This window comes from Pogoniulus pusillus, chromosome 6, assembly GCF_015220805.1.
Source record: "Pogoniulus pusillus isolate bPogPus1 chromosome 6, bPogPus1.pri, whole genome shotgun sequence".
NCBI classification, from domain to species: domain Eukaryota; kingdom Metazoa; phylum Chordata; class Aves; order Piciformes; family Lybiidae; genus Pogoniulus; species Pogoniulus pusillus.
This window is the reverse complement of record NC_087269.1, coordinates 34616732-34642793: the sequence shown is the minus strand read 5'-3', so window position 1 is coordinate 34642793 and position 26062 is coordinate 34616732. Positions and strand designations below refer to the sequence as shown.

Genomic DNA, 26062 nt, shown 5'->3' with positions numbered 1-26062 from the left:
TTCAGAGTGCCTAGCAGTGACTGTTACCTCAAAATTTTGATGCAGGAAGGAAAACCAAGTCTGTTATGTGCAATTACATTTCCTCTGATACAGCCAGGAAATTTAAATCAAATTTAAATTGGATTGTTTTAAAAGGAAATCTTGAAGACGCATTTTGTGTGAAGTTTTACCACCAGAACCACGTCTTAACCAAAAACTCTATAGCAGAGTTCAGATATAGGTATGTGAAACTTCTGTCTTCTGGCCAAAGTGACAAATTAGGTGGTATAAGAGCAAAGGAACCTGTGAAAAGGGAATCAAAGAACAGCATGCTTTAAGAGCATGGCATCTTCATTAGCCGCACTAGACCTGGCCATCTCGCACTGGCAGTGTCAAAATCTGGTAGGAAATCCTTATGGGTAACTGGAGCAAAGATCTGTGAGGCACACACAAAACTCCAATCTTGGACTACATACAATCCAGACAAAACCTGAAAGAAAAGGAGCAACAAAATGGAAACTCTATTCCCATTTTCCTATTCACAGCATCCCATTCTATCATGTCTAAATAACTAAGACAGTGTGTCCTGTCAGCCACATCGAGCTCAGAGCATTCCTCACACCACCTCTGACATTCACTATACTGTGGGACTGGGCACAAGGACTGCTATTTCCTGAGACCTGGTGCTCCAGCTGGAGATGCTATGACCGTAAGAAGCACAAGTGACAAAACCACTGTAAAAACAAGAGAAAACTGAACCACAGTTTCTACTCACCCAAACAAACATATGCAAAACCTTAGTTACATGCTGAACCAAAAATACCTGCTGCACAAGAAATGTTACATGACTTTCAAGAAAGAAACCTGCCACATGTCCAGCAAGGTATAAATGACACTTACAGAGCCTGGACAACCACATTTCCAAATGGTGTTGTGACAATCTTCCTCTTCAACTAAGAATTTTAATTGCATTGTTTCCCTAAAAAGTAGAAAGTGCAATGCTTATTTAAGAAAAATATTCATACACCAAGTAGTCTCACGTTCTAGGGAAAGATGAATAAATACAATTTCATTTATGAAACAGAAGACAACAGTCAGTCATTGGCATGATCAGAAATTATGACAAGTCCTTCTTGCAGCTGCCGTTCTGCTTTACTCTTTGTGAAGGCTGTTATAGAAACCACACTCAAGAAGTATCCCCCTGGTAAAAGTACATCTTTCCTTACTTTTATACTGACTCTGCCTACAAGGTGACAAGGTAAAAAGGGTCCAATACAGAGGAGCAGTGTCTCCTCATCTATGGCTGCTAAGAATCATCTCCCTGTGCTTCCCTAAGCCAACAGATATGGCACAGAGGTAGTGCTTTGTGCAAACACTTTACACAACTGGCCACAGATGAGGGAATGACTTTTCATATTAACTTACATGGATTTGCTGATATGTCTGATCAGTTAAAAGTCAACAAGGCAGAAAAATATTGATAGTTTCTTTGCAGAGGGTGAAAAATGCCCTTATTCCTTTTGTGCAAATATACTAGGCTCGTATTATCAAACCCATGAATTTCTGTCCAATTATCCCCCTCTCTCCTGTGCACTCTACCATCAAAATAGCAGAGACAAAACTGGCCTCATTTCCTGGATATTTCATATAGACCTAAATGTTCTTAAGTATATTGTCAAGGAGCATATTTTAAGGCAGCCATGCTCACATCTGATCTCCTAGTCTATGCTTTTAAGATATTAAATAGGCTTTACCCAATAAATCTCATGTTTTGGAATCACATGGTATCTGAAATCAAAGGCTAAACCCTGCACCCTTCACACTCACTATACGCAAGTCAGAGGGCCCTGGTCTGGAAACCAAAGTAAAAACTGAGCTCCAACCTTCCCTACAGGGAAAGCTGACCAAAAAATCTAAGCCACACAGACCAAAAAAACCCAGCGGCAGGGTAGGGAAGCAGCCCTTACTGCTATCTCCAGCAATCCTCATCCCTGCTCCCATTCCAGCTTGGCACCACCTCTCTCTTGCTCTATCATGGAAGGATCAAAGCTGGAGGTCATGGAGGAGTATGGCCTTCAGCACGATCTTCTCTCATGTCCCAGGCTAGTCTGAAAGTCTACAGAAAATGGCACTAACCACTCAAAACCCAAGCGGGATGATTTTTCCAGAGGCTCTTTCCTGTTGAGGGCTATAATAACCGGGTAGGAAAACAAAACAACTCACTCTCTTTCTAAGTTTTTCACAAAGGCACAGAGGACCTGATTTTCTTGCTGCTCACACTGCTGCAGAGTGTGCTAGCAAGCATCTCAGCATCAAGCCTAAAACCCATGGTATAACACTGAATAGCTACCAGAAGAAAAATAACTTCAAGTTCTCCCTGTTGGAGCTGGAAGGCTGTCCTAAGAGAATAGTGGAGCAGGTAGCTGACAGAGCTCAACACCTTCTCAAGGGAGCAAGCCTCCTGCCCTCGTTCAAGCTGACCGTCCACTGAAACACCAGGAGTCTCCCCCCCAAAAAAAAACTAAAGGATCTAATCTTTGGTGCTTTACAATAGCACAAAGACAACATATAAAACACATTCAAGAAACACGGTGGGAAACATGCCAGCATTTTAAGGAACGTTCCCTTTGGACATGAAGCCTTTTTTAGCCAAACCACTATGATCTTGTTTTAGTGACTCATAGGAATGGATTCTAGATTAAGGTTTAAAAATGGGATATTTTCTCTTCTGCTCCTAGGTTCACCTCAAGACACGTGAATGAAAAAATAGCAGTAAGCATATTAGGCTGGACTTACATTCACCAACAGACACTAAATAAGGATCTACTAAATTTGTAAAGCTTAGCTGAAGTTTCAAATATATAATTCTGAAAATGCAATTCCTCCTGAAGTCGGGCAGGGCAAGGATCATAAAACTATAAAAAGATACTTTGTCCCTGAAGATTGCAAGAAGCTAATCATTAGCCACCCGTTTATAGTGTTTACCTTTTTATTACATTATTCTGGCATTTTCCCTTCACAAGGACCTACTCCTTATTTCTACCATATGGGTAGCAAAAAAATAGAAGATCCACTGCCTCTAGGCAAAGTGTTTTTAAAGACAAAGGCATTTGCAGAATTAAAAACAAACACACAAACAAAATGTACATAAATTTGTGTTTGACTACTGTTGGGCATGTAGAACAGCACTCATTTTCTCTGGAAAATTTTCCTTTTTTTCTCTCTTTTTTCTATATACAAATGACAGTAAAATATGTACCCAGAAGCAAATTGAGAGAACTAAATTTAAAACGCACTTTCAGGCTACTCTTTCATTTTTTTTCTTTTTTTTTTTTCTTTTTAACTTCTCTTTTTTTTTCCAAGGCGAGAGGGGAGGAGGGAGCTTGTACCAATGTTTTGAAGTACTGTAAGTTCTTCTGCCTTTTAACAGAAATATGTAAACAAGGTGTATGACTGTAGGGTAATGTTCTAGTCACAAAGCATTCAAGAGCCAGAGTGAAGCTATTTAAAGAATGGAGTATTCAATTCCTGAGGCCAGATGCTAGTATAAATATGAAACTATGTTCACACTGCAGATTAAATTATTTTTAGTTTCTGCATTTGAACTGCCAAAATTATTTGGGTTGGGTTCTTCTTTTTTTTTTTTTTACTGTACCACAGAACTTATGGGGCCACATTTTAATGTAGCTAAACACAGGATAAAAAACACAAGCACAAAAGGGCTTTTTCAGCTATTTTCTCTGTGCAACAAAACAAGATGTGCGTAGTGACAAATGCTGTCACAAACAAGGGTCATTCAAGGAGTGAGAACACTAAAAATAAAGATAGAGCTGAAACACTTGAGATTCTGGAAATAGACTTTTATAGTACCTTATCATTTAATTTTCATCCCACAAAGCTTTTCATCTGGAAACACTCAGTGTGGGAAAAAAAAAAGAGTGGAGACTGTGGTTTAAAAATAATTAAAGAGAAAAACATGCATTAAGACTGCATTACACCCTGGGTTTGCCATGAGAGCTCACACAGATCTTGGTAGGAATATGAAATTAAAGTCTCTAGTAATTAACTAAAACAAGTAATAAGCCCATGATCTTGCCATAGCAAAACCATGCACAAATTCAAGATAGAAAGACAACAAAGTAGACTGTCAGTGATCAAATCAAGTCCAGGCTCAGTGACTGGGTGAGTAGTCGGGTGAGGACAGTGTGATGACACATGCTAAAGCCTACAAGTCACCTAAAAGGCTGCCAAGGACCACCCTCCTGCTGATGACCAAATCACTGATGTTATTTTTTTGGTCCTACAATTATCTTCTCTTTGCTTCACCAACTGACAGGGATGGAAGGTCATGGATGTAACTCAATGACATGATTCATCTGCTCTTATTAGGGGGTTAATCTACCAAGAAACTAGGAGTAAAACAGCATGGAGGGACATCAACCAAGCCATAAACTCTTCCCACTGTGAATACTAGAGATGCCCTGGAAGGCCTGGATGTTCAGCCAGGAGTATAAACCCATGAGAAGGGTAAGCAGAAAGACTGCAGCTTGGTCAGTCAAGAGACCTCCTGCAACACTAAGGAATGTGGAATTACTGAGCAGACTTGCTCTGCACCACGCTGAACATGCATATTTTGCTGATGACTTACAAGAAGGATGAGCCCAGTAACACCATACAGCTGGCTGGGGGAAGGGGTCCTGCAGTACTGGGGCCATAACCCATCTAATATCGAGATGTGTGAACCGACACTAAGTACCTGCGGAGACTGTCACTGCCCCAGTTCAGGAAGGCAGGAGACACCAGACTTAATTACAAACAGGTGATGTGGGACATGCTGAAAGGTGAACATGCTCTTGAGTATCACGTCAGGTTCAGCCCTGGTTCCTAATTAACTGTTCTTATCAGGCATGGATCTGGTATCACAACAGCAAAGCCTCCTTTGGGTGGACAGGCTGGCAATCCCAGCCTTCCCTGAGTACTTGCAACACCTTCTTAAAACACATTACCCTGCACTTCAAAGAAATCTGGGACCCAAACATCTGGGTTTCAGTTGTTTAGTTTCTTAGTAATATAAAGTTTAAAAAATGATGCAGCTGTGGAGGAAACACACAGGAACATAGCAGCTACCTTGCCATCCTTTACCTATCTTCCCTTCACCAGCCTCATTCACAAGAGCAGAACGGGACATGGGGCAACTTGGAGGAGGACAAGGGAATGTTTCCCACCCTTTTGTTAAATTAGACTTTTAATTTGTTTTAGGATCCTTGAATTGTACAACATGTGGGGATCTATTCCACTCATCACACACACATACACACATGGAACTCCCCTCAGCACTAATGGGAATGACGAATGCCTTGTGAGAGGAGAACTGGCCCCTAAAACTGCAGGAGTGTGAACAAGGTTGTAAATATACCTCAAGGTCCTGGTAACATTAGAAACCAGCCTAGGGAATTTCTCATGGTTTGTTATGATATCACCAAATCCCCTCTATGTATTTATAGCCTTGTAATTCGCAATTATTCTGGGTCCATAACTGTTTTTTGGCATCTGAATGTAGAACTGATACTATTATTTCACATATTATGGTACTGTCCACGAATGCTAAATTTATTCCTGCAGAGACTCCTGGAGTTCATTCATCAGATGTTTTATGCTACTGTTCTTTTAATGATTCATTTATCCCTAGTAGTATTTGTATTCTGAAGTGTGGCGTCTCCAGCCGACAGCACAATGCTCTGCTGAATTATCTTTTCCTTTCACAGCATAACAAAGTAGAGCACAGTCAAATTGAAGATGGCCTTTAGTACACTGTCAGAACAATACTGCTTACCAAGCATATCCAGACACATTTCTCAAACCACATGTAATGCTCCGGCTGTCAACATGCTCATAAAGTCATTAACTGGCATCTTAAAATGAGGGTGTGATACATATATTTAAATGTTTAGGAAAATCAAATGTGTGCTCTTCTAGAAGCTTATTTTGACTTTCAGCTTCTACACACATCAATTATGCAGCAGCGTGCAGAAGTAAAAATTCACCTTGATTTTCCACAAGCTGCTAAAATACACTCCTGCTAAAATAATACACATTATCTATCACTAACAAAAGCTTCTTTATGGTGTAATTATTTGTCCTTCACAGTGTAACAAAGCAAGAAGATCCAAGGTTTACAGTGCTGAGGATTCATTTTTACAAGCAAATTATTATTATCTGCAGTAAAATTAAGGAGGAATTTATTTTACATGGTACGGATTTTACTAAATGAAGTAAATAAAGGTTATGCCACACTGCTCTCCAGTACAAACCTACCCAGTAAGTTACAGCTCATGCTGTTACACTTTTAAAATATGGGCTTCCTCTGCCACCCACTCCCACAAACTCCAGTTTATACACGCACTAAGCTTAACCCCTCCCTTCCCAAACACCCTTGTCTCATCACACAAGGATCACTGTGCCAGGCATGAACTCCATGAACCAAAAGAGATTAAGCAGTCAAAATACTGATATCAAGACGCTTGAAACTCAGTTTGGAAAAGACAAGGATGCCAGAATCAGAGTCTTCTCCTGTGTTCCCATACAGCACATCCTGGTGTTCACAAAGGTGACACGCAATGCTGTGGGACATCCCTGGCCAGCCCACACTGGGAAGCCAGGTTTGCTACTGCGCACTCAGCTGCTGAAGCCAATCCCCATCCCACACTCTTATCCAACACCTTCATTCTCTTTCTGGCCTACTCATCTCCCACTTTCCCTTGCCTGTCCAAGCAAAGCTCCTTCTCAGTAAGCAGAGCGCCTGTCACCTCCTGTTGCTGAGGTCCTCACAAACGCTGACATAGCCATTTGCTGGTATTACACCCCACCAGAGATTGCTCCTGTGTGCCTCTGTCCTAGCAAGTGATTCTGTGAAAAGGAAGGGGAAGAACAACCAAATCTCCTCCTTATTTTCAGATGCACAAAGGAAGCTTTCTCTGACAAACTCCCATGGTACAAGATGGGTCATCCATAAGAAGGTAAATATTGCATCTCAGAGAATAAGCACTAGTCTCTCTTGCCACACTGCAGTCAGAATCAGACTAAGATATTTAGGAAGACAGAAGATTAACAGGCCAGGTACATTGCAGTGTAGCTGTAAACAAAAGGTGAGTTGCATTCCTGGGCATGGAGTAATGAAGAGCAACTCAGAAGAGCAACTTGGAAATGAGGTGGTGACTAAGTCTGTCAGTTCTCCTTCCCCCTGGAAGAGAACTGACACCCAGATCTGGCCATGGTGTCAACAGCACCCACAGAAGTGCCTGAGCATCTCAGCACGGCAGCCCAGGTCACGAGCCAGAATGATTCACGAGCTGGTACGGAGACAGCATCAACTTGATTAACGGAGGGCTGAGAGTCAAAGATGACCACAGCACTCCAGATTCCAGGCTCCAGCAGTGCAGAATGACAGCAGAGGAAAGCAGCCAGGCAGGAAAAGGAGGACATTTGCAGGGCCCACCCAGCTATACCACAATATTAGATAGGTGCTCAATTTACACAGCACAGTACTCAGCCAATTTTTGGTTGGCTGCATGGTAAGGACAAAATGCTGGATAAAGGCATCAATGATCTGTGAGGGACCAACAGCTCTAACCAGCAACCATGGCACACAGAGCAGACGGGTCATCACCTCCCTCCACAGCCCTGGCAAGGGAAGTACAGGGACACAAAACAATAGACATCCCAAACTGGGTCCCCCTGGGACCCAGAAACAATATGGGCAGGGACGGAAACTAGAGGGAAGGCTGAGGAGAGAAAACAGCACCCTCTAAACTCAAAAGTTAAAAAAGGAAAAGGGGGAAAAAAAAAGAAAAAAGCAAAAAAGGCAGACATTGAGGTAAAGTCAGATTCATTGCGCAGCAGCACTGCACCAGGAGGCACACGTTTCCAGTTACTGGAACAAAATCTTATGGTCAGTAAGAATTAAATACAAGATCCAGCAGTGACTAGAAGGGAAAAAATCCTGGAGAGCAGACACATGTGGGTTATTACACAGCCTGGCAAGGTCAATCTCAGTGCTAAAAACAGACAAAAATAAAAAAAGCCATCAAACATTTTTAAAGGGACACTGTCCCACACTGGCTGCTTTGATGCTGTGTGTGAATGGTCCTTATTTTTTATCTACTCATTTTCTAATTATGTAGGCTACTTCGGTTCCAACCAAAGGCTGCAACAGAACTCTTATTGATGGTTCAACTGCTGCAGCTTTAGCTTTAGGAGAACATGAAGTAGTTCTCTCTAGCTTCACAACGCAGCAAAATTTAACTCTTCCTCCTCTCAATTTGCAGAAGTGATTCTTTCCCTGAAGTTTCTGAATAGACCAGAACTGCAATTGCAAATGGCTGTGCTCTACACCAGTGACAAAGTGCTCTGTCATACCAATACATAATTGAAAATGCTGACACAGTGACAACTGCTATCAGCAGAATTCTGATAATCATGTTAGTTTGTTCCTGCTGCAGGAACCAGTGGGGGTGGGGAACAGCCACTGTGATTTAGGAGCTACCTAGAGAAAAGTTATGTGGGACTTTGTTTACATTTCTTGGTAGACCTTCCACATTTCAAAGAACAAAAAAACCCACCTCCTCAGTTCCCAGGGGCAATGATACCACCCCCTTTTACAAGAGCTCAAAGGCAGGTCAAAGTTTGAGCAGCAATCCAAATTTTATCTCTTTGATAAGGCACGCTTGAAGTTTGAGATGTGTGGTGTTAGAACTCCTTTCAAGCACCACAAACAGATGAGGCTCAACACAATCCAGTGGTGAATGAAAGGCTTCCATAGCTAGTGCTGCATAGCAAAATGTTTTTATCATCCCAATACACTTCCTCTGTAATGAAGTAGGCTGTCTCCAGAGAAAGGGAAAAATTAAAAACACTTAAATCATTCCAGCATTGCTTGGGCAAATATGTGGCCTCAGGAAGGACCAGGTGGCTGCAAGCAACCTCCCAAAGACCCCACCAATCTCCTCTCTGGGAGGCTAGGGAGATGCAGAGGAGTGCAGCCCCTCTCTCTCAAATCACTGCAAGTGAGCAGCAGGAGTCCCAAAATAGTATGGGAGACAGGGTCACCAGCTCCAGGAAAAAAGCATGCCATTAGCACAGGATTTTTGAGAGTGCACTGTATCAAACAACAGCATCAACTTCCATCATCTAAAAGGCAGCCAGCAACTGAAGCCAACAAGCCAACACGTATTAGCTATTTTAAACTAGCTGGCTGACAAATAATAAACCAAACCTCTATCTTGCCCTCCTCACGCAAGGCCAGACAAAATTGTCTGTCTGCTCAGCATCCTGGGTTACCTCCAATCCCAAACGTGTTAATGCTAAAGGTAACTGGTAATTAAACCAAGAGATGTGCAACCAAAGAAAGCCTTCCTGCTCCATGGCCTCTCTGAAGAGCAAGCCCAACAGCGCAACTTCGCAGCCTGCCATTGCTCTTGTTCTGCTGCACAGTGCCAGCACGTGCAAGGATCTGCACAAACAGAAAAGAAAATGCCAGACCACAGTCCTTTTCCCCCCTAGAGAGCTGTACTCCTCCATTCAGGCTCCATGGAGCACAGCAGACAAGTCATGTAATAGGCTCATCTACAGCAAAAGAGCTGTATCAACCGGGCTGGTTAAAATGAGTTAGAGAGGTCATTCTGACCCACAAGACAAAAAATATACAGTGTACAAGGGCAGAGAGGAGAAAATGCGATAATGGGACAGTTACAGGAGCTTTATCAAGATCAAAATGGCATTTGGTTAGGGCAATGGGGACAGGAAGGCACGAGGAACAGGCGAAGACTGCAGACAAACAGGGAAGGAAGGGAGGGGAAGAGTTAGAGGCATGACTTAGGCACAAAGTATCCCATGTAGCTGTAGTCTGAATAGCTAACAATTAGTTGGTCAGAAAATTATTGCATCAAGTTAAGCCAGGCGAGCCTGAACTGAGCACACATGCCAAACAATGAAAAAGAGAGTCGGCCTCAGCTCAGAAGCCACCACAAGTGCCTGAGCACACTACAGCTGCAGATTATCAGTTTCGATAATACTATAGTTCGACTACATTACAACTTGATAATCTTCATGTGGAGAAGCCCTGTCTGTTGCAAGGCCATGGACAAGTGAAATCCAAAGTCCCATACAAGAGCCCAGTGCCCACTGGGGTTGAGCACTGTGGCTGCCTGGGCACTGAGAGATCAGCACCTTCCTACAAGATAGTCCATCCTCACACTGCTTTTCCATCCAAAGCCACTGTAGTCTGCTGTCAATCAGTCAATTTATACATCAACACAAGATCTGATGATGAGCTGCAGTCTCCTGGATGAAGCTACGCAAATCAGGAGACCGATAAAGAAGAGAAGGAAATGAGAGGGAGAGCCTCCAGTGCCTGTGTGGCAAGCCCTCCTGGTGGAGGATTCAAAAGACATAAGCAGGAAACAACTGCTGGAAAACCACCTATGGACTAGAAAAGGGCAACTGCTAAAACATGGACTTCAGCTAGAAGGCAGTACTTGATTTTCCTGGATTTCACAGAGAACCAAGATCCAGATTCTACATCCCTAAATGCATTACTGTGGGGAATGCAAGACAGGACAGGACTGACTGCTGAATTCTCTTTGGGTTCCCCCTCACTGGATCCAAACAAATACACAATAACTGCAGCAAGCCTCCCTGTAGTATGCACCAGAGCTTGCTCATTCCCATTAATAATGCTGCCAGTACAGAAATCGGAGTGCCCACCATGTGGCAACTTCAACCATCCATTCTGGCATCATAAAGCCTTCTAAAAGGTAAGACAAAAAGAACAGCAATGACAGTTTGGGGACCAAACCCAGACCTCACTCATGAGAGACTTCAGAGCCAGAGGGATGCAGACTGCCCAGTTGGGGCAGCAGCTGCTCCCACCTCTCGAGCCTGGCCAAGGCACTGGGGCCATTTGTTCCTCAGCTAAACCCAGGCAGCACCACAGCCCAGCCTCACCCAGACCAACAGAGACAGTGAGCACTAAATTCAGTCATTTTCTCCTCAGTCTCTTCTCTCAATTTCAGCTCTGACTCCTCTATCTTTTATTTCTTTTTCTAAAGACACATTTAGAGATGAAACCATTCATAACTGCCTATCCACAGACAGTTTGTGGCAGCGTAATTGACAATGAGTCTGCTGCAAAAATGAAAATGCTGTTTTAATAACCTTGGCCTAAAATACATTCTGTTGTATGCCTCAAAGGGTTTCAATAAAAAGTCAACCTGTAGAGACATATTTTCTTGGCTTAAACAACAATCCAAAGCTTATAAATGTAGTCCAACTATAATGACATATTTATAGGCCAATAAAGCTTACACTGCAGCTTTCATACTTCACTTAAAGGAAGTCTGTAAGAAGCAGTGTTATATAAAATAATTTGAATTTTTTTTTCTACTATAGCCTGAGGAATACAAATAGGCAACTCTGCCATATTTAACTGAGAGTGTTTACATTGCTTAGTTGCTAAAAATTTTGTAAAATTAAATAATTCCTCATTTGGTGGCTTCCCACCAGTTTACCAAATATGGGTATAGGAGTCCATTTGTTACAAAGAAAAATCCCCTAAATAATTCTAAAGACAAAAATAAACAACTAGCGACCTTAGTAGTGAATGATTTAATCAGACCAATTCTTCTGGAAAAACAGGTTCTCATGTTCATTATGAATAATACATTCCTAAGCAACTCTATTTTTATATGCTGCATTGTTGTTATTCTTTATTTTTCTCAACATTTGAAATAAATATTCAGAAAGCTATAAATAGTCTTAAGACACAAACTGCTAGCATTCAATATTGACATATTTGTAGAAAGAGACAGAATGTATAACATAAATATCTCAAGAGGCAGAAAGAAATAATTCTTAAAAACCATTTTTCAGGCTGAAATCTTGAAGCTCACACAAAAAAAAATGCCGTTGCTAGATCTGTTATTTAATACAGTCCTAAGGAGAAGTTCTGCATAATTCACTAGTGATAAAAGCAATGGCATTTTACAGAACTAAATCCAGTTTCTGCAGAAAAGAAAAGCAAGAGAGAAGAAAAGGAGAAAAGATGAAATAAGAGGGGAAAAAAAGAGAGAGATGAGGGAAAAAAGAGAGGAAAAAAAAAAGATGAGAGGAGAAAGAGCTAAAGAGACAGAGCTACCAAATTTGAATTAGGGTCAACTTTCAGTTAGAGGTGCCTGGTTTCTCTGGGTTGTGGATTAACTAGACGTCTCCTTAGTTTGGGCTAAGCAAGTGCCACAGAGTGTATGGCACGGGGTACCTGCTGCTCACCCAGGGGCCCCGTTCCCAGCAGCAATGTGTTCAGTTCAATATGCTTGCACAGTGCCACGTCCATGGGTCCGCATCAGCCATGTTCTCATCTCATCCGGGTTATTTCACCCTTCACCACTCCTGCATAGTCTGAGAACACTGACTTGAGTCTGTGAAGATTTTTTGATCTCTCTGGTAAGGATATGATTTCCTATTGCCTTCTACAGCTCAGTTCAAAAGCATCTAGTAGGAAAAATTTCAGAATCTACTCACTTTTATGGGATTACTCTGTAATGGAAACATGCTGTTTCATAGGAAAAAAGGGGTCCAGAAGATCACTTTGTTTATCCAGGCTATTTCAACACCTGGTTCAGCAACTTCCTTGTATAAGGCTAGGGTTAAATGTGGGTATTGCTACAGACTCATGCATGACCTGCCAAACTAGTACAAAAAGGCATTTGCTCCCTTCAGATCCAAGTTCTATGCAAATTGCAAACTGGTCTGCACCATCACAGATGCCTCACTCTGCCTAGTGGGGAAGCCCTCTGTGAAACATCTCCATCCTGATCAGGACAGGAACTGTGCTGCAGTGATTGGAAATGGTGGATGTGCAGTAGGTCATCTCTCCATTCGGGTTGATTAGGCCTTGCTAATATAGCTGTGCTCATGCTCTCACCAGAGACACCTTTGCATGACAGTGCACTGCAGCCCCTCACAGTTTACAACCCCATCCCACTGTGCCGGAGACCTACTGCAGAAGTTATTGCTAATAAATCTTTGATCACTGCAGCTGAGCATCACTCTGTTGGCAGGATGCTGAGTATCAGAAAAGGTCTGTAGGCACATGTCAGAACAGGCAATAAACTTCCCATTTTGACAGCAGAGAAGATACAACACCAGCAGCTCACATCTCTATGCCTTTGCCTACAGCTAGGGAGATGACAATTCCCAGAATGCAAAGCCAACCTTGACTAACCACTCAGAATAAGAGAAGTACATCTACATCCAGCAGGTGTTAAATTTCCATCCCATGGTTAAGACAAACACCAGAGCTCAAGGGGTTGTCTACAAGACACAACCAAATAGATCTGCTTCACAAGCAATGAAGATCATGTTTTTTCTGAGTTTTCCTCAGATCCAGAAAAATTCTTAGGTCATTCAAATAGTAAAAGAATCATCCTCGTACTAGATTTAAGAGATTTCTTTGGTTGCCTTTTCAAGGCTAGATCAGCAGTCTGTATCAACATGCCTGATCAGCTGTTTGTCCTCTTAAGGTGGTTAGAGTTCCCCCCACACACTGTTGGAATCACCAGGCTAACTCAGATGGCTAAAAGTTAAACTGAAGCTGTATTTACAGCACAGCACATATCTATAAGCATATATATGCAATATTTACCAATATTTATCATTATATACAAGTTAGAAGTAATACAGAAATTCAAAACCCCTCCCAAACAGCAAGACTGCCCAGAAGGGTTCCAAACCAACTTCCTCCTTCTTCCCACCCCTCATTATCTCAGAAATAACCAAATAAACCCTTGTTGAAAGCTTATGTGATTAATTTTGGAGATAAAGCAGAGGTGAGATGCCAGAGCCGATAAGGGGTTAGAAGGAAATTACTAGATTGAGTTGCATAGGTTTCATGAAGAGGAATTAAGGCAACATGCAGCCAGGAACACAGACCAAAGAAGTGAGAGACTTTGTTATTGTTATGACTATTTATACCTCTCAGCAAAACTAAGGGGTGATACAGACATCACTATTATTTTCTTTTCACAGCCAGTGATCTAATTTCTTTCTTTAAAATATTCCAATTAGCCTCAAACCATCATACTTCTTGAACTTTTGGTTTTAGTCCTGTCAACCAGTCATAATGAAGAAAAATGGGATCATAACCAAACAATAGTCAAAATACTATTTTCAACTGAAAAAAAAAGACCCAGAGCCAGAGCTACCAGCTGAAAATGAGCAACATCAGAATGTGGGTTATCAAAATTATACCATATAGTTTGCATTCTACAAGCACTTTCAGTATAACCCCTACTTTCAATGGCTTAACATGCAACTATAAGCTTTAGGCTTAAAGATAATTTTCTTTGGCTCCTAGGGTAGATAATAGCAATTTCATAACTTACCACAAGGGTGTTTTTTTATTTGTTAAAAAACAAAACCAACAAAACATTAACATACAAAGTTCTGTCTGAAAAACATTAACATTCTTCTGACACAACAAACAAATGCAAATAAATGTACTGTGTAAAGAAGATGTCAGGGCAATAGCAGAAAAAATTACTGCATGTAATTATGAACCAGAAGAAACCACACAGAAGAGTAAAAGAAAAGAATTGCATGGGTTATTTTTTTTCCTGGAGAAGTAATGAAAAATAAGAACAACTTCCAATCATACTTTAATATTGCAACCTGCATATCTAATGCTGAAATGTGAGATTGACAAAATCACTGCACCATTTGATAAGATCAGAAAAAACAAGATGCAGAAGATAAATCCTCCAAGACAGATCTTCAGCTTGGTGTAACTTGACTTTGATGCCAACATAGTAACGTCATTATAAAACTGAACTTGGCTCTGTATCTCCTATTCATGTAGGTGCAAATGCATTTCCTCACATGCATCAGCTTCAGCTTTTAATTTCTTACCTCTCCACTCATTATGGCCTAAACTTGATGGTCTTTAAACTTGAGACATTTGTCACAAGTTTGGAGAAAGACAGAAACATTCCTCTGACAGTTACTACACATCCAAGGTTCTAACACCACAAATAGGCATATAGACCAACAGCAGATCCACTGCCCTAAAGCCCTGGGCCCCACCACAGATTTTGGAGGTTTGACTGTCTGAGCACCAAAGCCACCACAGAGTTGCAAGCCTGTCTGCAACCATCCCACGTAGCAGAGCTACCATTTCCCTCCCTAGAAACTGACAGGGATAGAAAGCACAGGTCTGTCTTGAGAGAACAGCGGCATGCTCACAGAGGCTTATGCCAGGAGGTAGCATAAAGCTTACAAGGGAAGACTACAGAAGGCTACAGAAGAGACATCTCCCTTCTGAACAAAGCTGACTATATGGAGAAAGGATAAGCCCCAGAAGCAGCCAGTAATTCCGTGCTTCCAGAAGATGGGGCGCGAGAAAAGCTTTACCTCTCCCATACCTGTTGAAGGAGGCCTTGGAGAGATGCGTCACGCTCTTCTTCCCACAACACGCAGCTCTGACCTTATCTGGCCTGCAGAGCCCCAGGGAGAGCCCTTAACAATTACTTGTGCATGCATCTTCAAGGTTTGAGCCTTAACGCTCAGGGACACGTCTACAGAGCAGACAGGTACCACAGACCTACCCCATGCTGATCTTGAAGAAGCCTGAAATGAGCTCACACCACTGAGCTCAGGTGCTTCGTTGTCACCACTCCACCCAAAGCAAAACACAGACATACCTTGGGACTGGTGACAGCTTGGTGGGATTGGGCTCATCCATCTTCTGAAGAAGCTCACCCACAGGCCCCTCCCCAGAGGAGAAAGTAAGGGATACTCACCAAGGTCAGCTTTTTCCTTCAGGATGTCTTTAAAGTTCAAGCCGCTGTTGAGCGTGGATTGCCTGTATCTCATTAAGGCCTCCTTCTGCCCATTCTTCCCCACATCCATCAGCTTGACCGGCTCAGCCCGGAAACCACACTTCCATTTGGAGAAATCGGACTGTGCCCATTTTGCCAAGTCCTCAAGCTTCACAGTAACTTTCTCCGAAACAGCAATAACTTCATCCTGCAAGAAGCCATCAGATGAGAATACAACACATCATGTGGGGCTCCATGACGACCAATAAACCTGTAATACCACCCACATCAGGAAAGCCTACTTTGCCGTTAGCAGATTCATTTTTCTGTAATACAGAACAACCAGCACTTAATTTATTCCTCCTGACACCTAAGTGGAAATATTAGTTGTTTATTCAAAGCAAATATATATGATTTAAAGACAATCTCTAGGACCAGGGCAATGATCTTAAAAGGCATCTGAAATGCAGGTTGCCAAATCACATTCTGTATAACCCAAAGCCTTGAGGGGAGATTTGTCTTTTAAGTGCAATTAGCTACAAATGTAAAAATTCATGGCTGGATGACTAATGGTTATTGCTAGTCCTGAAATAAATGGACTAAGTAAATCTCAGATTCTTGGAACTCTGACTCACCAGAAAATTCCTGTGTTTATGGTACATTTTCCCTTGGCTTATACACAAATATTGAATTTAACTTTTGTCCTAAAAATTAAATAAAACTGTGATGTAATCCCCAAAGAAATACTACATAAATGTTATGTGCTTCCCACCAAAAGAAACTTGCACGTTCTCGTGTTTCTTAAAACCTTTTTCAAGATCAGAACTGTAATTTTTTTCCCCCTTCTTAAACATACATTCTAAGAAAAGCACTTAAGCTTAGTTTAGCCTCCAGAACATATACTCAGATTAAACAGCTCTAATTGCTGAATTTCATCCTTCCAGGAAACAATCAACTCTTCTCAGTCACGATGAATAAGCAGAATGTTTTATAGCTGACTCCAGTGAGCAAGGGCTCAAGAAAGCCTCTAAAAAAATAAACAAACACACACACACACACACACATATCCAGGAAGATACTCCTCCAGATTTTTTACTTAAAACAGCAGAAATAATTTGTGCTGTCATGAGAGCTGGCATGCCACACCTTGCACACCACACATTTCTAGCACTAAACAAGGTAACCGCTTCCTGAAATAAATAAACCCGAATCCAATTTTTCTATCAAATAAACAGAAGTATTTGCAAAGGGGAGAGAAATTCTTTGAGTTATTAAACAAAGACAAAAGCACGATTGATTCTCTCTGTGTGTTGTTGGGTTGTTTTTTTTTTTTTTCACTGAACATTCCTCAGGAAATAAAATACTGCACCATAGGAAAAAAAAAAAGACATTATTGTGACAAGTTACACACAATACAAAGCTTGAAGTACCTCTAGTAAAAAACAGCTCTGATATTCCACTCTCCCTTATATAACACAAAATCGTTTTATAAGCAGCACCTTCATTACATTTAGTGCAATAACAAATATTTGGTCAGAAATGAACGACATGCTTAGATGTTAAGTAAGCTTGTAATAAAATCTCCCTTTATCACTGCACAGAATGAGAGCTTCCACCAGACAACAAACAATAACAGCGATGTTTTAAATCTCTGTTTATGACAAATGTCAATACTTTGTAAACAGGCACTGGGTACTGCAAAGTACAATTTCAATGGATGGTTTCACCCAATTTCATTACACCATCCACTTGAAATAAAAAAGCTGCAGTTGCTATGCATTTTACAGCTATTACATGGTGATTATTAAATGTTAGGATGGAAAAAAGAAAAACATATATATAAATATCAGCCTGCCTGCAGACAGTCTCAGCAATTTCTGGATGAAGTCCCCTTTTAGGATATTGAATACCAGCACCAGCTACTACACCATTTCTAGTAATTGACACTAGAGAAATCTATTTAGCAGCAGTTAAAAAAAACACCCTGACTTGGAGATCAGACGTGGTTTTGGTCAAAATATTATTTTCCAAATAGCTCTCATGATCAAATGATTATGATTTCAATTACTGGTTTCTTCATATCCTTTCCAAGAACTGGTATGACTAATTTTGGCTGGCATACAAAGTAAGCTGAGCAGACAATTTATTAACCAAAAGAAAAGTACAATCACTATTACATCATCAATGAATAAACTTGTTTTTGAGAATACAACCTTCACACACACGCACATGATGTGTACACAGTGAAGGAAAAAAAAGGAAGGAAAAAAAAAATCTGAAAGAAGCCCTACTGTAACAAGGATGAAGCAATGCAGAGCACTCACTGGCTCTGCCCGGGCTGCCACAGAGGGGGAACCAGACAGACGTGCGCAGGGGAAAGAGGGTTTTCAGGGGGCAGGAGAGAGTGAGGCATAGCCATGGGCTTTGTGTGGCAATGGCATGGCTGTGGCCGTGAAAACACACAGTGTTCAGCATACCAACGCTGGCATGAGGGGCCAGAAGACCCTGCAAAAAAAAAGCCTACCATGCACTTGCCCTTCAAAAAATGGCACTGGGACTCCCAATACAGCTACTGCAAAGGGGTGCCCAGAATGGCACCACAGAGTGCTTGAGCCCACAGCGGAGTGCATGAATACAAAGTACAAAAGCCATGCAGTCTGTCACCTGCGTTGTGACAGAAGTTACAGGCTTAAAACACCCTGCGCAGGCAGCGCTAGGTCATGGCCCCTTGCTGGCCTGCCCTGTCAGCCCTGCAGCAGCCATGTTCCTAAGGGCCCCAAACCAGCTGGGGCTGCCTGAGGAGGGTATCTCACCACAGGCCTCCTCCCCATGGCTGTCAGGCCGGTCTCTGTGCCACCAGTGAGCAACAGAAGCATCCACTCCATGGCTGTGGGGCCAAGATGGTCCCTCCTGCACCTGCTTTACCTGCCGTCAGCTCCCTCAAAAGCCAGAGCCGTTCCCAACACCAAAGACACCACAGTGAGGCTTTGGCGCCACCCTGAAGGAGGCGCGGACGGGGTCGGGCCCGGCGGGCAGAGAGGACAGCCACTGGAGGAGCCACTCATGCGGAAGGCAGCGCAGCGCCACCTCTCCAACACCCGGCCACGTCCAGACCCCCAGCCCCGTGTCCTCCCTTGCAGCACCAGTGATGGCCACGAGTGCCCCGGGGAAACGCAGCTGGGCGCACTCCTAGCCAGGACACGGAGAAGTCGCCCCACGCCTTTCAGGGCCTGCCGCGGGCCACCAGCCCAACGCGCAGTGGGACTGGGCAGATCTGCTTCCTCCCGCTGTGCGTTTGCTGAGCCCGTGATGATTTGGAGGCCAGCTCAACGACAACCAGTCCTGCCCAAAGCAGCCACGGGTCCTACCACCATCCTCCTCCTCCGAGTGCCACTGCCAACACCAACCTCATCAGCAAGGGAGGGCATCTCCAGAGACATTTTTGCCCTGACTTCGACGCTTTCTTTCTGAACAGCGAGCCATGGGCAGCTTCCACAAAGCCTGCCTTCCCCACATCGCGGCAGTCTGCTCACACAAGAGGTCATCTGTCCCAACGCGACCCAAATGGAGGTCACCTAACTGTTTCATCAGCTCTGGGATTTCAGAGTGCTTGCCAAGCTTTCACGTGTCCTCTCTGGCAACGTTTCTTAGGGCTCAGACCCAAACCACGATTTGTGGGGGTTTTTACAGTAATTTGTGTGGAGCAGCAGGTTACAAAAGGGTCTCTCTCTCCTTTTTTGTTAAGCAAAAATGTCTCGCAGTCCTCTGTCACCAATAAACTTGCTTCAGCACCTGCAGGGCTTTGCCAGCAAGGTATCCGAAGGGGGCCTACAAAAAAGCTGGGGAGGGACTTTTTAGGGTATCAGGGAGTGACAGGACTAAGGGGAATGGAGCAAAGCTGGAGGTGGGGAGAGTCAGACTGGATGTGAGGAGGAAGTTCTTCAGCATGAGAGTGCCAAGAGCCTGGAATGGGTTGCCCAGGGAGGTGGTTGAGGCCCCATCTTTGGAGGTGTTTAAGGCCAGGCTGGATGAGGCTCTGGCCAGCCTGATCTAGGGTAGGGTGCCCCTTCCCATGGCAGGGGGGTTGGAACCAGATGATCTCTGTGGTCCCTTCCAACCCTGACTCATTCTATGATTCCAAGACAAGCCTACATAGTCATTCAGCATCAACTGCTGAGCACCTACTGCCACAGCCCTTCTAGAGAAACGCTTTCAACGAGATGACAAAGGAATACAGATGTTGAATAAATAAAAACCACGTACACGGTGACATATGACTAACAAACCTTTAGAAGATTAAAGAAATCTGCTGTGTAACCTTGGTGCCATTCATAACTATATCTGTGTAAACATGAAAAAACACCTGCATCGCAGGCACTGTGCACTATTATATATATATATATATATATATATATATACACACACAAAAATCAACTCAGGTATTGGCTGTGCTTTCAAGTGATATGTTCATGAGGTGTCCACTGCATAGTTAAGTCTTTTAATTGGAGGGTTTTTCCTGCTACAGAAAGATGAGGTTTGCTGGAGGATACAGCTAGCAGATTTCAGCTCTGCTCGGGAATGAGATGTATCTTGGATGGGCCTTTTTGGATGTTGGTCGACCAATGGCAATGCTTTTCCCAGCCACAAAGTTGTCTAAACCCCGAAATAAGCACTGCCTAGAAAAAGAGGCACTTTTTCTTCTGTTTCTATAAAACTAGGTATCTAGGCAGCCTATAATTTTAACACAACTTACAAGACTCCTAAAGAAAGTAGTATTTCACCTGTGGGGAGAAGGTTAAGAAAGACAGTGACACAAACCATTCTCATCCCTCTTATTTTTGTAAGGGTATCTTTGATTTGCATTTTCACAGAAGTCATCCAGGGAGAAGGGGACAGTATCTTCTCGAGAGCCATTATGCTTAAATATTATGTCACAGTTGTCTAAGCAACCATCACAGCCTCCCGAAAGCACAGAATGCTATATTGCCTGACTCAGCAGATGGTTGAAATACTTACATTCAGGGAAAGAGGTCAGGTAGTTATAATAGTTTAAAGCAGATAATTATTTTTTAGAAGAAATATTAACTCTTACAAGGCAGAGGGTCACAGGGCAGCGCTCGGAGGTCGTACATCTTGATCACACGTCCGCATACAGTGTGTCACAAGTCCTCACTCACTGCCAGTAACTAAGAAAGATTTGTATTTTAAAGCTGTCCAGGAAGCCTTCAAAGAATTAGGGTGACTGAGATAGCTCAAAATTTTGACGTAGTGAGACTGTTTTCACTCCAGTGCTTCCAGAGGTCATTTAAGGAATTCTGGAGGGCACGAGTGAGCTGAACACCTGCTTGGCTGTCTCCTAACATCAAATACATGGCCTAGAGAGAAACAGGAGACATACTGTAAAAACTCTTGCTGATAATTACAGGAGACACTGCGTGCCATTTGTCTGATCAGTGTGATTTGCATTAAAATCATTACAAAACATCTTCAAGCCTTTCTACTGAAACCTTTAGCACGGCAGATAGCTGGGGATGCATATTTTACAACCTAGTACGTGGCTGATGAAAACAAAATTCATCCATAGGAGGAAAAAATATTGTGTGGCTCTTGTGGGCTGCATTCACGGAGGATAATAGAACTGTGTATTTCATTTGGGCATAAGGGCCTCTATTACTCTGGGCTTTTCTTACATCCTGGGTATTTTTAATTTTTTTTATGACTTAGATGAAAATAATCTTCTCGTACTTTGCACAGTAACAATGCAGTTCTCACCCCAGGAATTTGGTTCCCTGCTCTAGATCCCTTTAAGGAGCAGAAGGTCATGTTGTGGAGGTGGAGAAAGGAATGAAGGGGTTTATTTCACAGAATCACAGAAAGAGTCAGGTTGGAAAAGACCCTTAGGATCACCCAGTCCAACTGATAATCTTACTCAACAAGGTTCACCCTAAACTGTATCCCCAAGCACCAAATCCAAGTGACTTTTTGAATCATAAAATTAACCAGGTTGGAAGAGACCTCCAAGATCATCCAGTCCAACCTAGCACCCAGCCCTACCCAGTCAACTAGACCATGGCACTAAGTGCCTCATCCAGCCTTTTCTTAACTCCTCCAGGGATGGTGACTCCACCACCTCCCTGGGCAACCCATTCCAATGGCAAATCACTCTCTCTGTGAAGAACTTCCTCCTAACATCCAGCCTAGACCTCCACTGGCACAATTTGAGACTGCGTCCCCTTGTTCTATTGGTGGTTGCCTGCCAGAAGAGATCACCCCCCAGCTGGCTACAGCCTCCCTTCAGGTAATTGTAGACAGCAATGAGTTCACCCCTGAGCCTCCTCTGCTCCAGGCTGAAGAAGCCCAGCTCCCTCAGCTTCTCACAGCACAGTATCACAGTATCACAGCTTCAACAAGGTTGGAAAAGACCTCACAGATCATCAAGTCCAACCCTTCACCACAATTCTCAAGGCTAGACCATGGCACCAAGCACCACGTCCAATCTTGCCTTGAACAGCTCCAGGGACGGTGACTCCACCACCTCCCCGGGCAGCCCATTCCAGTGTCCAATGACTCTCTCAGTGAAGAACTTTCTCCTCACCTCAAGCCTAAATTTCCCCTGGCGCAGCCTGAGGCTACGTCCTCTCGTTCTGGTGCTGGCCACCTGAGAGAAGAGAGCAACCTCCCCCTGGCCACAACCACCCCTCAGGTAGTTGTAGACAGCCATAAGGTCTCCCCTGAGCCTCCTCTTCTCCAGGCTAAACAATCCCAGCTCCCTCAGCCTCTCCCCGTAGGGCTTCTGCTCGAGGCCTCTCACCAGCCTCGTTGCCCTTCTCTGGACACACTCAAGCATCTCAATGTCCCTCCTAAACTGGGGGGCCCAGAACTGAAGGTGTGGTCTAACCAGTGCAGAGTACAGGGGCAGAATGACCTCCCTGCTCCTGCTGACCACACCATTCCTGATGCAGGCCAGGATGCCACTGGCTCTCTTGGCCACCTGGGCACATTGCTGGCTCATGTTCAGGCAGGTATCAATCAGCACCCCCAGATCCCTTTCTGTCTGGCTGCTCTCCTGCCACCTGGGCACCCTGCACTTGGAGCTATTGAATGCCATCCCATTGGCCTCTGCCCATCTGTCCAGGTGGTCAAGGTCCCGCTGCAGAGCCCTTCTGCCCTCCAACCCAGCCACATCTGCCCCCAGCTTAGTGTCATCTGCAAACTTGCTAATGACTGACTCGATGCCCTCATCCAGATCATCAATGAAGATGTGAAAGAGGATGGGGCCCAACACTGATCCCTGAGAGACACGGCTAGTGACTGGCCGCCAGCTGGATGTGGCACCATTCACCACCACTCTCTGGGCTCGGCCCTCCAGCCAGTTCCTAACCCAGCACAGAGTGTTGCCATCCAAGCCATGGGCTGACAGCTTAGCCAGCAGTTTGCTTCTCTTCATAGCAGTTGCTTCTCTTCATAGGGCTTATGTTCCAGGCCTCTCACCAGCTTCGTTGTCCTTCTCTGGACATGCTCCAGTACAATGCATCTACCTGAGTGTTGGAGCAAAGTACTGTCACCCTTATTTGACAGCATTGTCAAACTAAAACACCATGTTAGTAGAATCTACAGTTATGAAATCTTCTCTGCCCTACGGATGCTATCAAGGCTTTAGGAGAGTGGCAGAAACCAAGTCATCTCAATTCAGCCCTAACTCACTTGCCAGAAGTCACTCAGGAACCTGAACCCAAATCTCTTATAGACTCATTTCCTACAAGCAGCACTTCAACCAAGCCTTCCTCCAAGTACCATATTCATCTCTAAAGGGGCAATGGAAGTTTGTACAGGACTGCTTTGCTCTCAGAGACTTCCTCTACTGTAAAAAGATCCTGTCTCGCTTCCACCTGCTGTAGACTGGAAGTACAGGGTTTTTAAAACTGCAGGATCACAGATTAGCTAAAACACGGCAGCTGTGTCATAGGAAAAGTCTGGCCTGGGAAGTGCCCTCTTCAGCCTCCCTACAGAGCACATGAAGGACTCTCCTGTCATCCTCTCCCTTATTATGTGTTGCTCTTCCAGGACAACCATTGTAACAAGGCAGCAGATCTGGAGAGATGGGACACAGCTCTGCTAAGTGAGAACTGCTGCTCCTGTTCTGCAGGTGGGATCACCAAGGGACAGGAAAGCCTCACAAAATGCTTCAGCACTTGACACAAGTAGGAGCAGCTTTTCTTTCTCCTTTCCCTGCCCTGATTGCCCCATTTTGTGTCATCTCCTCAGGAACCCTCTAGGCCAAAGCAGACAGCGGTATCCCAGAGGATGCATGGAGCAGAACTGTCAGCTAGGGTTTGAGTCTGCAACGTTCCCCAGAGATGCCAGTCCACAGGGACCTGCAGAGACCACCACTCTCCACCCCTGAACCTTTGGGGAGAGCCCTGCAACTGGAAACACAAGCAGCCTGGGAGTTCACCTGGCACACAGGGGAATTTTAAAGAGGCAAAAGCAGAACCTCTCATTTGTTAATCCTTTCCTAATTACTTTAAAAGGCTATAATGATCTTATTAAATTCAGGTGACAGGTATTTCCCTAGCCTAACACACAGCTGTCTGAAACTCTACATCCCAACACATCCATCCCACCTGCCAGGGTCCAAAACCCAAAAAGAAGAGACCAAGATAAAGGAGAGAGGTGAAGCACGTGAAGTCCTATGGTATTCCACTTTCCCTTGTATTAGCAAGCAGCTTTTTCCACATGACTCAGTATTTTCCAAAGTGAGACAAGCAGAATGTCCTGGGGCAAGACAGTGATGTGTCTTTGTAGGATGCTTTGTGGAATTCTGGTACATCTGGGCCAGAACTGGGGCGGAGACAGAGCACACAGAGGGATAGCTGTGAGCAGCTAGACTTGGCATTTCTACTGTGATGCTCCTCCTTTATTTTTGGAGTGGGTTTTTTCCCTCCCTCCTCCCAGTCCTGAGCAGAGGTTCAAATTGAATTTATATCTGTCATTGCAGATAGAAGTTCTGACCAAAGAGAAAATAGGCTTCAGTCAAAATGTTTTCTCATCAGATAGCTCACAGATCTCGAAGAGCTGTTTTAGTTTAGGCAAGTTGACAAGCAATTCATTCCTAATTTTGCCTGCTACAGTTACAGTACGAAAATCTTTCCTCCTAGATTACATAATTATATTTTTCTTAACAAGGACTACATTGCATTAGCAGGTTTAAATTATGCAAGCTTTTGTCTTTTGTTATATTGTATTCTATTGTGCTGGTAAAACAATATGTGCTTTAATTAGCAAATATCTGTAAATAATTTACTTGCTTTTCATACAGCAGAACAATGGAGCCAATTTTCGCATACATCCACTGAGCATGTCTAGGGGGTTTCTTGCCAGAACCTTCCATTGTTCAGTATCTGTATCAATCTGCCCATCATTAACAGCTAATGCTCAGCAACCCAGGAAGACATTAAAGTTTTGGCCCCCAGGAGCAGCCCCAAGCCCCTCACACCCGAGGCTATGCTTTGCAAAGAAAGATTAAAATATCCAGAAAATGAAAACAAACTCTTTTTATTATCTATAACCCTGGCACCTTCGCACAGAAACATGGACGCCTGCCAAGCATTAAGGTCACTGGATTAATGCCATAAAATGCCGATGTTCATCTGACCTTCTGACTGCATTTTAGCTACAAAATAAAAAGCTCAACTTGATATGACACTATGAATCATGCGAGTGTCTAGGCTCTGCAGGGTTAAAGCTGGGTGTGAACCCACACTGCACATGCACAAACACACACACACAAAGAAAAAAAGCTCTTAAATCAAGAGTGGATGACTGTTGGGAGACTTAAGGCATTGTTATTTTGAATGCGAATGAAAGGGCCAGAACAAGCACTGCAAGAATATTTCAATTATGTATTTCCCAGAACTACATCTCTGAGCAACTAATGCAAATATCGCTCCCACAGCAGAACTTCCCGAATGAAAGCATATAAGAGCTTGAATCAGAACACACTTTCTATATCATCCACATATTGTTTGAGTATTATTAAAAATGCAAAATCTATCTATGCGTTACTCTCCTGAGCAATACAGTAATTATGATTAAGGGACAAGCAGCACAAAAAGAGCCAATTTATCTTACTTGTGCTTAGGAATACTATTGTGTAACTAAGCAACTAAAGACAAAATATAGTCTAATTAATTCACTCCTATGCTTATTTAAAAGAC

General features: G+C 43.4%; 1 protein-coding gene across 3 annotated transcripts in view; it reads right to left on the bottom strand.

Moving 5' to 3' along the window:
* The window catches only part of ARID5B (AT-rich interaction domain 5B), a 151759-nt gene that overhangs the window by 88839 nt on the left and 36858 nt on the right, over positions 1 to 26062 (bottom strand). For all 3 annotated transcript variants that reach the window (XM_064145183.1, XM_064145182.1, XM_064145181.1), the window contains one exon: positions 15828 to 16053. In XM_064145183.1, the coding sequence (XP_064001253.1) occupies positions 15828 to 15936 (109 nt within the window). In that variant the 5' untranslated portion in view covers positions 15937 to 16053. The remainder of the gene's footprint in view (positions 1 to 15827; positions 16054 to 26062) is intronic.